At 40.8% G+C, this 15889-nt stretch overlaps 1 protein-coding gene across 1 annotated transcript in view; it reads right to left on the bottom strand.

Moving 5' to 3' along the window:
* VWF (von Willebrand factor) overlaps positions 1-15162 on the bottom strand; it is a 140722-nt gene extending 125560 nt beyond the window's left edge. The window contains exons 1-6 of the mRNA XM_009513179.2: positions 15034-15162; positions 13466-13520; positions 12786-12944; positions 11227-11329; positions 10929-11137; positions 2279-2403 (exon numbers count right to left, since the gene is read on the bottom strand). Of these exons, the coding sequence (XP_009511474.2) occupies positions 2279-2403; positions 10929-11137; positions 11227-11329; positions 12786-12944; positions 13466-13520 (651 nt within the window). The 5' untranslated portion in view covers positions 15034-15162. The remainder of the gene's footprint in view (positions 1-2278; positions 2404-10928; positions 11138-11226; positions 11330-12785; positions 12945-13465; positions 13521-15033) is intronic.
* Positions 15163-15889: the final 727 nt, after the last annotated feature.

Genomic DNA, 15889 nt, shown 5'->3' with positions numbered 1-15889 from the left:
GTGGTGGGGGAGGCAGAGAGGGAAAAGAAAATCACAGATCTACCCCCAGTCAGGGGACGGGGGGCAGGAGGAGTGAGCTGAACTAAAGCTGTTGTTTTCCTCACCTAGCAGCTGACCGCCTGGCAGGGAAGGAGGCTGGGAGATGGGGGAGATTTACATTCCTGAAGTTGAAGCAAGCAAACAAAGCATGCTGTTAAAAAGCCCTACATTCTTCATCAGGCACTCATTTGGCTGAACTTCTATTAATAGCACTGTCTTTATTCTTGCACAATGAATAAATTAAGCCAATGTGAAATGCTGTGAGCTCATGAACTCACACAAGAGAGAATATCATTTCATCCAGTTTGTGGGAGAGCAAACTTTATCCAACAAAGCATCAATATTTAATGTGATCTGTATAAAACTCGCATTAGTTGCAGCCTACCCATTAGACAAGATTTCGTTCTACATGCCTCTCCCTGGCCTCAGTTGCAATGTTTACATTTTCTAAACATTAATCTTGCCTGAATAGATAAAATTCCAGCGGCCACAACCAGTTGCAAGAACTAGCCCTGCTCTAGAGCTGTAACCAGGTTTAAAACGCAATCCTGTCCCTCCAAAGGCACTGATTTTCAGAACATATCTAATACAAGCGCACCCATCCAAAAGCTTAGTGGAAAGTATAATTAGTCAGAAGTTTGCAGGCTTGTCCAAATCTTTGTTAGCTTTCTCCAGGAAACTAGGAAACCAGCACTCAAAGTAGCTGTAGAGCAGATATGTTCCAGGAAGTGCTACCACTCTTGAGAAATTATTTGAGCCTTGTTTAACATGGATATGTCCATGGGACTTGTACACCAAGAAACTGAGGCCTAAATTTTGGCCTCAGTTACTCTGATATAAATCTAAACCTGGCACCCCCCAGATCATTATGATTTACAGGAGAGTACATGAGATCAGATGCAAACCCTCAATGGATGAGGATTCAATTTACCATGACAGTCATAATCTGCAATACCACAGGCAATCAGTACATATGCAAAGCTACTTTCCTCCCTGAGCTGGTGACCATCTACATGTACCCGCCCTGTGTCTAAGGGAAACAAGGAACATGTTTATACTTTGAAAGAGGAGAGGAAAAAAGTTGATGCAGGAGAAGGGTTGACAGAGTTGGCTGAGACAAGCAGTTCTGTGTTTCTTCAACAAATCAGAGCTACTATCTTCAGCATAGCTGAAGAAACCTCCTCCTCCTCCTGGCAACGGAAATAGCCTGGTGTCACAGAGCCTTTGCAACACCTACAGAGAACATCTCCTTTGTCAAAACTAGCCTGGCCGAAGCATCTCCCTGTTCTGGTGACTCTCAGGGACATGAACTGACACATTCACATACTGTTTGTGGTGGTGGTGCCCACAGAGGCTTTGTAACTGATGCTGCTCTGCTGGCAGAATCAGAGGGGGAATTAACAACCTCATTCTACAGGCACCACTTAAACACACCTTTCCCAATACCAAAGTTTCTTTGTCAGCAACTCACACTTCAGGCTCAAATGGGCTCTTGGTTTCTTTATCTGTTTGATGTTTGTGTATTAGGTTTGGGGGTTTTGCCGGGGAGAGGAAGGGAAGTATGTCTGTTCTATGGTTCTAGAAAGCCAAGGTGCAGTAGGAGAAAAAAAAACTGTATTCACTAACTAGTCAGTAAACTGTGTCTTTCTTAAGACTGCAGTAAATAAGACATCAGCCATAACATGCAAGCTCCGAGGTTACTTCTTTATAGCACTGGGTAGTCCAGTGCAGAGATCCTCCTGCTAGCACCAGCCAGAGCCTACACAGAGGGCACATAATTAGCAGCTCAGGAACTACATACAGCTGCATCCTGTGTCCAGTCCCACACTGGCTCACAGATAGGCTGGAGCCCCCACAGACGGCACAGGCATGCACTGCAGATGTGTCACTTCCACCTTCTGCCTGTACCTGACCCTGCTGCACCACAGCAGGGACCTACATATGGCCACCACCAGCTCTGTGGTTAACTCCCACCAGGCTGGATGAGGAGCCGTACACCCTGCTCCAGCACAGCAGGGACAGCAGCGACCGGTATAGCTATTTCAGACTGCACTGCACCTTAGAAACCCAAAACAGGTATCATCTCCTGTGCCCTGCACCCTAAGCAGTTGCTGACAGAGGAACACATTAGGTACAGACATGGATTCAAGGAAGCATTTGTGTTGTTGTGCCAAAGGGCAGGCAAGCTGCCTTCAGCTAGGGGTGGACTGAAACCAGACCGGTATCTTGCGGCACCAACCTTCTCTGCAATATCAGATGAAATATTGCAGGTGTTGCTTGGAGACTGCACTCTCTTGCACCGCTTGTTTTCACTGTGCAAAGCCCAGGAGTTTGCAAAATCGTAACTGTTTCCCACAAGGGTCCCTGTGGATGAAGAAGAGGAGAAGCACACAGCTCTTTAGGGGTTTGAGCAACAAGTAGACATTATTGGCTACTACCTATGTGATTGGCTGCTGAAAGCTGGTTTTGAAAATAAAAACTGTCATTTCAAATTAATTTCTATTCCAAACAGATTGATTGTAGAAAAGCCCCTTTCAGTGATCTGGACTGACTCCTGTAGAAGACCTCTCTGAGCTTGAAGACAGACTAAAGCCTGCAGAAGGCAGCTCACAGTACTTCTCACACCTGCGTGAACACGGTAGGAGTTATTTGCTGGTCAGCTATAACCTGCAGAAACCTAAGCATGCCCACACATTTTCCTAATGTTTAGAAGTTCTCAAAAAAAATAGGAGTCATTAAAGAGGCAAACAAAATTAAGCTGCTTCCCTAAGCAATGAAAGTGTTGGCATTCCTGATCCCAGCTAGCCTTGATTTTCTCCTTCTGTCTGAAAATAAATCTTGTTTGTAAAGAAACTTAACATACACCATAATTGCTTGGGCCCATGATCTTACAGTGTAAGCTGTCCTGAAACCCGCTTCTCTGACATATTAGAAGCAGCCCCTGGCACAGTTTTGGCAAGATTTGCACTCACTTTGCACAAGAGCAAAACTGAATGAGTTAATCTGTATGGCTGCCACTTCCTGGGAGATGCAAGCAGACTCTCTGCTTCTGTTGCTCCTTCCTTCAGAGAAGGGGGATCCTCCCAGAAAGGGAATGTTCCCTCCTCCCCCTTTTGCCTCCCGTGGCCTGGCTGATTAGAAGTACTACCTCTGCGTCCTTCTGTGGGTACCTGCTACAAAATAGTTAATTTAATTACAGCTTCTTAGTTCTGTAACTTTGCTTTTTAAAACTCTCGCATGCAACACAGGACAATATCAGTTGCCTCTGTTAACTCGTTCCCAAAAATGGAAATATGACCCTGACTGTTACTGGAAAACAAAATAAATGCTCCCTAAATATATCTATAGAATATTTTTATATTTAAATCCATTTTATATTTTATAACATATTTTATATGTACACATAATGAAAATGTCATTGAGCTACCTGCTGTACGTTAAGTACAAACAGACGGAATATACTGAACACCAAAACTGTTTTAAACCAAAGGGTAGTTGTGAAAACTACACCAAGAATGCTAAAACAGGTGTAATAAAGCCAGTAGCCTTTAGTAAACTTTTTTTTGTAAAGTAGAAGTTTGGGGCTAATAAATGTAGCATATGTTAGGCCCATAGCAGATGTCAAAGGAGGAAGACTTCAAGGGAAGGACAACAGTAAAAGGCATGAAATTTTCATCTCTGCAGCCAGAACTGAGCACAAGAAAAGAAAAACAAGAATGCAACCCTTGACCTTACCACAGATTGTAAAGATTAGAGTAATGATGAAATCTAGTCTGATGAGAAGCGAGGTGCCAAATTAAATACATCCTCTTTTATTTGCACTAATGCAGTCTTACACTAACAGTTATAAAGTAAGAGATGGGCTTAGCTCTGAAGCATTGTTTCTTTGGTTCTGAAAGTGTGTCCGTGTTGAGCTTCCCACCAGCAGGTACCACCAGATCCTCATTTACCCACAAGTTCAAATCTGAAGGCTGGGACAACTATCAGCCCTGAAATTCTGGTTACCTGTTTTTTAATTTCTCCCCCATTAGACCTTTTTTCTTCTGTGATGCTTGTAAATTTATACCTCTACGTAGTTCTTTTATACAACACCTGTATACTATTTTAACTCTTCCGCTTAAAACTTTCAAGTAAATTTTTTTCAGACTAAATAATTTCATAACTATTGTGGGTTTTGTGGTTTGGTTGGGTTTTTTTTAAATCCGCTTTACTAACCATCTTGTTTCAATGCCTGTCTGTATATTAGCAGACTATTCCACAGGCACAAGCTATTTGCCAACACCTTGTCAGAGCAGCCTTCCTCCTTGCAAAGTCCTGGGGCCCTTAAATTAAGCTTCAAGCTGTTTGGAACAGGCAATACTTGACTGATTTTGGTTTGCTCAATAGCTCAAGGTCCTGCCCCAGGTAAACTTTCTCAGCACGGTAGTAAAAATCTTGGATAATAATGAATGAAGAGAGATCAGTTGAGAGTGTATTTTTCCTGTGATTTGTCCAGTGTAGCCTTAAATGACTTATGGCAACAGGTAAAGGGCGGGAGAGGCACTATGACTTTAAAATGAGTGTGCTGCAAAACTTTGCATACACATTGGCTAGCCTGCTTTTCCCCAGAAACTTTGTCCTCAACACTAAACAATGCAGTCACTAAAGATGCATGGTATTTCCCTGAATATCATTAATTACGTCCCATAATACAGGTTCAGTGGAACCTGTATTTTCAGAGTACCTGTATTTTCCCTGAATAAGGAGCTTTACGAACACACAGTAAGATGCACTCCATACTCCTGGAAAGGTGAAAAGCAGTTGGACACGGAGGTTTCACTGGCCATCAGAAGAGCTCTAACATGAAACTATGAAGTGGCTCTGGGGCCACTGAGCTGCTTGACAAATATAGGTCATGGGGATAAGTTATTTCTACAGATGTTTATTTTGGAGAGGACTCTTCAACCCATATTCTGCACTACATACCCTATTGATCAGTGTGGTCATTCTCAAATACTTGATCTATGTGATGAGGTTTCAGGAAGCAAAGTAGTGAGGGAGAGTTGTCCCCAGCTAGTCAGTGTGCAGTCTCCTTCTAGGATACAAGATATGTTCAGGAGGCAGCTGTTAAAGCACAACCCAGACCTCACCTTCTACATCCCAGAAACATCCCACTGCTTTGATAACCCTGCTAACATCCCCCAGAAGAGGGCCACGCACCAACCACCTGAGCAGCAGGTAGGGCCTCCAGGGGCGTTTTGTTGGTCTCCGGCTTTAGTTTAGTCTCTAACTACTGCCCTTATGCCTCTATCTCTGGGGAGGGGGTGGGGGAGAAAAAAAAAAGCAAACCAAAACACACACGACACTGATATGTTTTGGGCAAGACTTTCCCCCCAGTAACCCACCCCCTTTTTCTGGTGAGAACAGTTGCTTTCACTTATCTGATTTTCAGATAGATGATGTTTGCTCTCGACAGAAAAATCAGTGTTCGCTATGACATCTGGGTCTCAAAATCACCACTTCCTTCTGAAATCTGAAACCAATATGCTGGTTCTTTACTTTGAGACTGACCGTCAGGCAAGGCGAAGCATTAGCAATAACTGTCTTGCACTCAAGGCACACGAGTGGGAGGCAGGAACCCTGACCTCCTTCCCTGGACCTCCTGCAGATTTTTCATATGGCCATAGGCCCACCAGGTTAACCCTCCTAGGCTCTATTAAATCACCTGTAAAATATATGTAAAACTTTGTGCAAGACACTACAGTACTGTGAGTAGAGGTGTGTAAAAACTTTCACAGGTTATTTCCCAAGCAATGGGGGTTTGGGGTTTGTAGGGATTTTTATGTTGTTGGTTGGTTTGGCTTTGGGTTTTTTGGGGGGGTTTGTTTGTTTGTTTTGTTGTTTTGGGGTTTTTTTTGCTTGTGTTTGGGGGTTTTTGGGGGGCTGGAAGGTGGAACAAAAGTTGGGGGTGGGGGGATGGGTGTCTGGGTTTTTTTACAGTGTTACATCACTTAGTACATGGTTCCAGACAAGCAAAAGGTTGACCAAAAATTGATTCATAGTTTGGACCAAATTAATTATTTGAAATATTGAAGTCATAGGCTATAAAATCTTTCCTGCCCTCTCTGGTTCAATGAATATAAAATTAATAATATTAAACACAAGAGAGTGAAAAAGCCATCTCCAGAACTCTACAGCACATTGGTGAAGGCACACTCCATACAACAAAAATGTCTAACTTTGATTCCAAACTCTGAATAGAGCAGAGTGGTTTATGAATGCAGGTTTCTGGCATCTCAGACACACATCATATAATGAAGACAGGTACAAGGCAAGTCTTCTTCATCTGTACTGTTTGTAAATGACACCTAAATTCCCTTGTGAATCTATGCCCTTTGCTTTCAAAATAAAATGTAAGAAAGAAAGTGAGATTATTTACTTAGGCAAAACAAAAACTTTAAACCTGCCTAAAATCAAATTACTCATATCCTTTAAAACGCCAAGAAATTTGGATTTCAGAATGACCAAATCTTTTGTTTCTTTTTTTAGGTTAAAAAGAAAAAAAATATCTGCACTAGCATCACTCTGAGTTTGGAACATGCTTTAAAAGCTTCTGATAAAAGGTACCACACACAGGGAAGTTGCATATTCAGTCATATGCATTTATACTACTTCTGGAATTAAAACATTACCTGAAACATCAGACTTTTACTTGCAGATACTGCCTGCTTCTACCTGTTTAACCTATATTCACTCTCCAGTGGCATCATATATTCTGTATTTCAGCAGCTTAAAAGGCCGCCATATGCTGCTGACAGCTGGAGCAGGCTCATAATATCAAGCCTTTATAGAAAATTAGCCATGAATATTGTTTTATCATTAACATCTTTGTAATTTGGAGACAGATTCCCAGAAACATGCTTCCTGCCAGTGCCAAGAAAAGCATAATGGGATGCTGGATTAATTGGGGTTGGTTTTTTTCTCCCATAATGCTAAGAATGTGTAACATGCATAAATAACAAAATGATGGATTAATATCCCTGTGTTGGACTTGAATGAGCTCTTTCGCACAAATAAACTTCAATGAAGGCCTAGATATTCAAGCACCTATCACAGCAATGTCACCGTGAGAGAGCTCAACAATAAGAGCACAAGACAAAGACCGAGGCTATGGGCACACAAATAAGCTCCATGAGCTTGCACTGCAACCTCTCTCATTGGGGGGAAATCACCTTACACTTTCTGCGGGTTAAGAGCACGCCCTTTGACCACTAGCATGCTGCAAGGCTATGGGTTTTGGCCACTTGCTCACGTGTGCATGCCCTGAGGAGATTTCAGGAACAAGTTGCCCTGTGTTGTGTGAGATTTCTTCTGTAGTATTATGTAAGTCATGTCTTCTGGCCTGTGCTTTGGATCCCCAGTTGTAAAATGCTCATGACAATGATCGTGAGACACTCAAATGCCACAGGGTGAAGGTTGCCAAATAGATATCTGAGCATCTGGAAAGGACTCAACTTCATGTGTCTGATATGAACAAAGACTGGCAACCAGTTAGAAGTGTATGATCATGTCAGAAAACAGGGCCTGTTCAATTACCAAGTCTAGGAAGCATTCACTGGATGGCTATGAAGGACCAGAGCCTAGCTGGCAGGAAAAAGCAGAGGAGACATCAACTCATTCATTAGGATCTAGGGGAAAAACAAACAAACAAAAAAACCAAAACAAAGCCCCCTGGAAAGCTTTTGAGAACTTTATATTTTCATTATGCTTAAAGTGTGAGAACAAACCCTCAAGGGGCAGTTGGCTTGTTTTCGCTGCCATATCCAATAAACAAGCAACCACGTACAATATAATCAATCTTGTTTGTAAGTCTCAACAGGACATGAGCACTTCTCTGCAGGATGAACTAGTTTAGTAACCAACTATGTCAATGAGAGTGACTCAGCACCCCATCCTCTGAATTAAAGTGTGTGTCTGCAGCTCTGAAACATCATGGGGAGAATTTGGGGGTTTTTTTGAGGTTCAGGAGCTACTCCTTAAGGCCACTACCTTCAAAGCCAGGTCCTACCAATGTTAATTTGTTAGGGTATCATAGCTTGAGTCACATAACTGAGACCTCCAGCAGCTCAATAAGTGAGCATCAAAAGCATATACAGAAGTGGCGTGTGTTATCCTCTAATTTTGCTGTATCTGTTCTCAGTTTCTACACCAAAACAGAGTGAGGAGTCATAAGAGTGCCATGACAAGGACAATGATTGAATAGATTATAAAACATGAGTATGAATATATGAAGACAAAGGAAAAACAATTTTACATTGTTCACTAAGTTTAAACACCTTTTCCTTCATTCCTCCTTTATTTACTTGCTGTAAGTGGTAATGTCCAATAATACAGCAGGTGCTTTGCCTTTTATCTCACCACCACTCCCAAAAAATCCAAATATAATTAATGAAGTTCTATATCGTAATCCACTTCCACAGGAGCAAACTGTGGCAAAGCAAACCTACCCTCTGTGTTATTAAGCTATAATTGGTTTTATATCCAAAATACAGAAAAATCATGTTTTTATTTGTTTTCTACATAAACATTGCCATTTTGTTGAAAACATTTTGTGAGAAAACCTGTGATTCCACATGAAAGACAGCATTTATGGGCTAGATTCTATCCGTGACAGCTCACAGTACCTGAATGCATAACCTCTAGGCCTATGTCTCTTCCTTTAACTCTGACATTCAGACCTGCAGAGTGCTCCCCAGGGCTTTCCAGATGAGAGCCCGTAATCTTAACAATATTAGATGTCTTTCCTTTGTGCACTGTGCTTCCACTACATTTTATTCTGAAGCTCAAAGTTCTTATTGTATACATTATCAATACAAATCCTGTCCAGAAATATATTTAACAGATTAGAACTGAGGGCCAGAACTCAATCAAAATATGCCAATATTTTAACAGGAAACAATGGACACATCAACTGGACAGTTCAGTCTGCCAGCAACCTTAAGGTAACTCTTCAGTCCCCTCAGATTGCTAAGTCATTACACCACGCTCACATCCTGGGCTGGGTTGACTTTTATGAGATCTAATCAGACTTAAAAGGAGAGCAAATAAAAACTGCAGTGCAAAGAAAAGGGTAAACTGCTTCATAGGCTACCAATAGGCTGCCTAGATCTTTCATATAAAGAGCATTGCCTCTCCCAGCTGCTTGTGTTGCCCCTCAACTAAAGGCTAGCTTCTAGAGGTTTAAAAAAAAAAAAAAAAAGTTAATTAATCAAAGGGCAATTTTACTTGGAGTAAGTTAAGAAAAGCTCATATGAACCGCTCTGCCAGAAGAGCTGCCAAGGGGACAAACGTGTGAGCGTAGTGATGTCCCTCACTGATACAACAAATTCAAACATAATTCATTCTAATCCCTTCTAAATAAGTTTAAATGAAAGGTCTATTGTATCAGAGTAAAATCTGGCAGAATTGCTGCGATACAGTTCTGTTCTTCAGGCTAAAATCACAGATCTGTATATGTCCATACAGGTTACAGAAGTCAGGGCCTTCATCATACAGGAAAAGCTATGCATGTTCTCTGCCATCTTCTCTATTATTTTTCAACTCTTCCAAGCAGTTACCCTGCCATATGCTTCATTGCAATTTGAAATCTGTGTCGCTTTTTTTAAGAGTGAGGATGCAGTCTCAGGCGTGTTAAACAAATACAGCATGGAACACATTTAAACATAAGCAGCAGAAGGGAATCCTCTACATTTGAACAGTGCAAGGCAATACAGTCTCCTTTTCTGCTCCTGCTTTTTATAATAGCCTCACTCTTATTTATTGTCTCAAGAAAAAGATGTAAACTTCAGCTCTCACACATTCAGACATCAAGGTAACAAAGCCCTGCCAAGCAATCCTGTGAGCTGAGTTCGTTTCTTATTATTTACATTGCTGAAGGGCTGATCAATCATTTTAGGATACTATTAAATCGGGGTTTTTCGGTATATTGAAGCTATGCTTTTGTATCCCAGGTGTAAGCAAGCCACACATCTGGAGCACTGCCAGACTCTTCTCCAACTTGCTTTGTCTTCCTTTCTATTTTCTATATAATTTATTTTTAATACATATTTTACATTATTGATTTAACATATTAATGTATTAGCTAATTATACTCTTAAGTCTTTCCTGTTCAGGTAAGTGCTAAGAATTAAAAAACACTCTGAAATACCACAAATCAAGATCAGTCCTTCAAAGTCATAGTCAATGCTTTTCCAAATCTCTTAGTCTTCACTCACACTGGCAGACTTTGCATAAAGGTGAATAGAGCAGCAAAAGCAGTCTTGTGTCTCCCTTTCATTAGGACTTGCTGTGATATACGGTGCACCTCCAACCCAACAGCCCATACAAACAAGGAAATGTCATTAAAAGGTAACCACTTTATAGAACAGCATCTCACTCCCAATCCAAGTACAATCCTGAGAGAACCAACCCCCAAGATTTAATATTCTGCTATTGCAACACTACCTATTCTTAGTCCCACTTAGCTAACTTGTGCGAAATTAAAAGTTGAACCAACAAGTGTTCCTCACATCTTTTTTTGCTGGGTCTTCTCCTAGTTGGTCTCTCCACACACCATATTGTACATGGTTTAAACTGTAGCTTTATCTCTGTATTTCAGGATTCAAGGTTTCTAAAAGTGTTACATTCAGACTTCTGGGTTTTACTCAGGAATGAGATACGACAGCAATTCCCTTTCAGGGGAAAGGAAGATGAAAGAACTTAGTCAGATAGCTTTTAGGGACATCAAGATGAGGTACCTGACAGGTTTTGTGGAAACATTTTGCTGGATCAGCAAAATCTGTTTTGAGTCACCCATCAGAAAAGGTGTGCAGAACGTACATTAAAATACTGTCAGTGAATCATAGTCTTACCTTCCTGAGTTCTGAAGTCATCTTCAGCAAATTTATTGGAGTTGCCACACAACCCACAGGTCATATTATAATGCTTTTCTTGAAGGAGTATCTGAATATTCCCACTGATATCAATCTTCACCACAAAGCCATGCTCTTCGCTGGATATTTTATAATAACCTGCCTCCTTCTCTATAAATATGCCATTGGAGGCAAAAGGTATAGAAACCCTGTGAAGAAAAATAGGGATTTCTCAGAATATGACACACAAAAAACATCAGCTTTTTTCTGCTGGAATACCTGTTGCTCCCACAGGTACCTTTTGTCTTCCTGCATCACACCTCCATCTAAGGAGAAGCGAAGATTGAAATATTCTCCAAGATACACAGAGAAACCAGTTTTCTCCCCATCCCGGTAGTCACCTGAAGAGATAAGACATAAGTAAATATTAGTTCTGGGACTCAGGACTTCAACTTGTAAGTACACTGGCTGGGAGTGTATCACCTAACGTTTTCAAAAGCCATCCATCTGTTTCATCCCATAATTGTTTAATATGAAACAAACAGATAGTCTCAGGACGAGGGCTGGCATCAACCACCGGCAGGCGGATAACCTGGCACTGGCTGTGGACTCACACTCTCCCTGTTACTGTCTCTAGCCAGGGAACTCTCCACCCTGCCATGCACACTGGAGGAGTTTCCACAAGAGATGTGCCTGATGATCTGCCCTGCTCTTTCCCTTCCTAGTTTCCTTCCAAGAACAACCCATAGTTCAGTGTTAAGTGAAGGGAGTTGAATCCATTGAACTGATGGAAGAACTGAGCCTGGATATCTTTGTTCTTGATAAGACAATTTATAGATAATTTACAGCATCTCCTTGCACAATGCACCACCTGTTCTGGACCTCCCACTCTGAGGTAGCTAGCTCTGCCCAGACCTGGTCACTTTACGCAGCAATGCAGATAGCACTTCACAGCCAGCTATCCAAAACCAAAACAAACCCACATACGTATGCTAAGATAGGCGCCAAAAAATATGCCATGCTTATGTGCCCAATAAAAAAATAAAGCCTCTGTTCATGCAGTGAGGGGGAGTGTTAAGATTTATTTGACCACATAAAATACTACAAACAATTCATACTTCACATATGCTGGTGAGTTCTTCTACATACAAAAAATTATACCGAGTTGATAAGCTGAGGAAGAAAATTATTTAAATTGGTGTATGTTTCCTTTTCAGAGTGATGGGATCAGTTTACTTCAATTTACTCATAGTCAGTAAAACGTCATCTTAAACTATGACGAACACAGAACTATTATTAGTTAATATATGAATAACTGCCAAAACAGTTTGGTATGAAAGTAACATACAGTTTTGGTTCTCATATCATCTGTTGTCCATCCCCAAGAATAACACTTCAGGGGCTTTTGCTAATTCAAAGGCCTTTTGTCCTGCAGGATGGGATGTTAATCACTGGCGTGTTTAGCATACAGGTAAAATTAGTTCTACAGGGTCGTGTAGCTCTAATTCTCGTACTCAGCTTTAGCAGCCTCTAGCAAATTCAAAATTAAAAAAGGTCTCAATTTTCCTCTTTAGAAGAGCCAGTAAGAAAGTCTCAATTCCTTGTCAACTTAGTTATGTGTCAGATATATTACAAAAGGATAACAGAAGCCAAAGTGACAGAATTTCCTCGAAAGTAATCTTGCTTTCAGAAAAAAAGAAAAACAACTAAGATCCTTTCACGCAGTGGTCCATTCTATCTGACAAAGGGCAAAGCCATTTGTCTCTTCTTCTCTGTGCCAGAGCCTGGCACAAGGGCAATGGCTCATCCCTACAACATTTTTTATTTATTACTTTTTGGTATCTTGCCCAGACTCACCTAAGAGTGTGAAGGAGTGCTTGTGACAGTCCCCAGCAAGGAGGTAGCTGCAGTCCCCAGCAAAATTGTAGAAAGAACCATCAAATGTTTTGATGTGATCATTCCCAAAAAGGCTGCAACGGGAAACTGATGACTCCTGAAGCAAAGAAACTGATGGTCCTGGATATCAAAACACAACGTAACTTACATTGTAAAACATACATTTTGTAGTTCAGGAATTTATCTGCTGGCATTTATCACCATTGATCACTCCATGTCCTAGACCTTTAGCTGTGCTTCTAGGCAGACTGTATGTCTGGCATGACAGCCCATACAACTTTTTCTCTTATTCCTACTGGCCCAAACCTTGCATGGGTAATATCAGTCCTGATCCTTTAAAGAATGCCATGCATTCATTCATTTGTGCTTGCCTGCGATCCCATTAAGAACAACAAGGCAGTAGCAAAGCCCTATAGTTTGTTCATCCAAGCGTCACTGACTTCAGGAGTCTGTGACTCAACACAGTACAAGATGAGCCAAAAGAAGTAACTGTACCAATGTTGACAGCATGATAAGAATGTTGCCTCATCCAGGATTGCAGGATTAGTTGGGCAAAAAGAGGGGAAAAAAAACTCTTAGAGAAGAAATGGTGAAAATGTATTATAGTTCCTAGACATCAGAAAATAAACATGTTTTCCTACCTGGTATTGCAATGGCCAGCAGTAGGTTTGTTAGCAGCACTGCCAAGAGGAGCATCTGTCAAAAATCAAGAGAGATTAGAACATTCTTAGTTTGGGTTGTTTGTTCACCATTTTCTATCCGTTCTTTATAAAGCTATTTTTGAGGTTCTACCACTTTTCAGAAAGCCATAATCCATGCAGACTTTCACAGTAATTCAGCTACCCATCCATGCTTCTTTAAAGCAGATAATCTAGGAGATTAACTATTCTTTGTTCCCATTTTCACTTCTCATTGCAGGGAAATATGGGCTACCTCCACAGGAAATGCAACCCAACTTATACACATGTTCTGAGTTACCCGAGTTAATACACTGCACACACAAAGCCCTTCAATACACAGCATTATTTGCCAGAAAACCCAACATGAAGAGGCACACCAGACTGGATTAGCCAAGTTGTCCCCAGCAGAAGTCATCTCTGCTGCACAAGATTTGCATCCTGCCCAAACATTCGCAAAGGGAAAGAAAAATATTTTGCACCAGCCAATAGGTCTGGCTGGCAGGCCATTATAACCACATGCTTATAATCCTCTGATTTCAGGGTGATAATATGTTCAAGATAAGGGGCAAGAAGTAAAAGGAGGAAGTTGTGCAGAGATTCACCCAGTATGAAAACTTCCGTTCTCCAAAATCAGTTTTAGTGTCGGCTCCTGCTTTCTACAACCAAAATGTCAGCCTTTGTTCTCCATATGTCTATAAACTACCTCCTGTACTGCCAGGCTTTTAAAAATAATAATAGGGTATGAGTGTCATGCAGATAGTGAACTACAGATGCTTTCTGTGGCAAGACATTAGCAGTTAGTGGATGAAAGCTCTAGAGAGCTCCATCCAGGTGAGTTAATTCCAGTGATCACATAAGCCACTAAAGAAGCTTAAATATACCATACTTAATATATTAATGCCAGAAGATGAGACACACCTTTCCCTAAAGTAACCCTCCAGTAAAGGCTACAACACATTTTGGCAAGACAAATTCTGATTTCCATTTACAGATGCATACTTCTTATTGATGTCAGTTACATAGGTTCAATTCACAGCCACATAAATAAATGCTGAGTTTGCCTTATTTACAAGAGACAGGAAAAGAAAGATCTATTATAAAACTCAGTCTAATATATTACTGCAAATGACAATCTGACATAAGGCTGTTACTTCTGCAAGACAGCTAAGAAGTGGCAACTGCATGGGATTGTGACTACAAAATAATGGTAAAGAAAACAATAGGCATTATTCTCAGATTACACACTTGATAGTGTATTTTTAGTGCATGCACTGTGTTACTGTGACCAAACCAGATACTGCTTTTCTGTGTTAACCCCTCAGTTTTACAAAGCAGGGAAAGGAAAAAGGGTATAAAACCCTCTTCTTCAGCCCCCTTCCACCTCCCAATCTGTTCTAAGCTGCAGACTTGAAGTTTCCCCCAATTCTAAAAAAGGAGGTCCCACTAACAAATCCAAATATGCTCAGTGAGATCTGCCAGTATATACCCCTCTATAATTTTATCACTGGTTTAATTAGAAATAAGTGTACCTTCTTCTGTGCCAGATTCCTCTTGCACACGAACAAGAAGCTCCTCCAGTTGCCACCTATAGCCTAGAACACCATCGTTCCTGTATTCCTTCAGAAGACAGGACTGGAATGGCTTTGGGCTGAAATTTCTTGTTTTTGTACAAGCCAGGAACTCTTGTTCATTTAAAAGGAAAGATAAAGACCAAACGTCACATCCCTCTGATTCTCAAGACAATAGATTAAATTGCTATCGTGTAAATCAGTAACGTTAATTGCCAGAAAGTTACAATGAGGGGAAATAGTTTTAAAAACTTACATGACAGATAAGTCTTTGAAATATATTTTGTGTGTGTGTGACACATCTCACTGGCTGAACCAATAGGCGGCACATTTATTTGAAAGACTGTTGTTAAAGAGGAATAGTAGAACACTCCACGCCTCAAAGACCACAGAGCCAAGTAGTATTTTCTCCTGTGAACAACTGCTTTAAAGGAGAAAGAAGAAAAACAATTCAGAGCTAGTAATGACCTGTTTGTCTTCTCCAGGTACAAACACATTTGAATTTTGTCACGTTCTATTAGGTCAACACATTTGGTCCTTGATTTTGCAAAGGTTTGTAGAGGTACCCTCTGGAACAACACATGGTAACAAGTTAATCATGAACATACTCATTTACAGAGGTGGGCATAAGCTTTATGGGAATATGTACAGCACTGAGCAAAAATTGCAGAGCAGATGACATCTTACTTTCAATTCTTCATGCTTCATAATTTCAGTAGCTACTAGTAATAACAAAGGGATTAGGAGGCAATGCGCTTCCCCATAAATCATATTTTGCCACTAGTTCACAGAATCAGGTCCTTGCTTTAAATCAAGA

The sequence above is a fragment of the Phalacrocorax carbo genome, chromosome 1 (genome assembly GCF_963921805.1).
Source record: "Phalacrocorax carbo chromosome 1, bPhaCar2.1, whole genome shotgun sequence".
NCBI classification, from domain to species: Eukaryota; Metazoa; Chordata; class Aves; order Suliformes; family Phalacrocoracidae; genus Phalacrocorax; species Phalacrocorax carbo.
The sequence above is the reverse complement of the archived record's forward strand: the minus strand, read 5'-3'. Positions and strand labels throughout refer to the sequence as shown.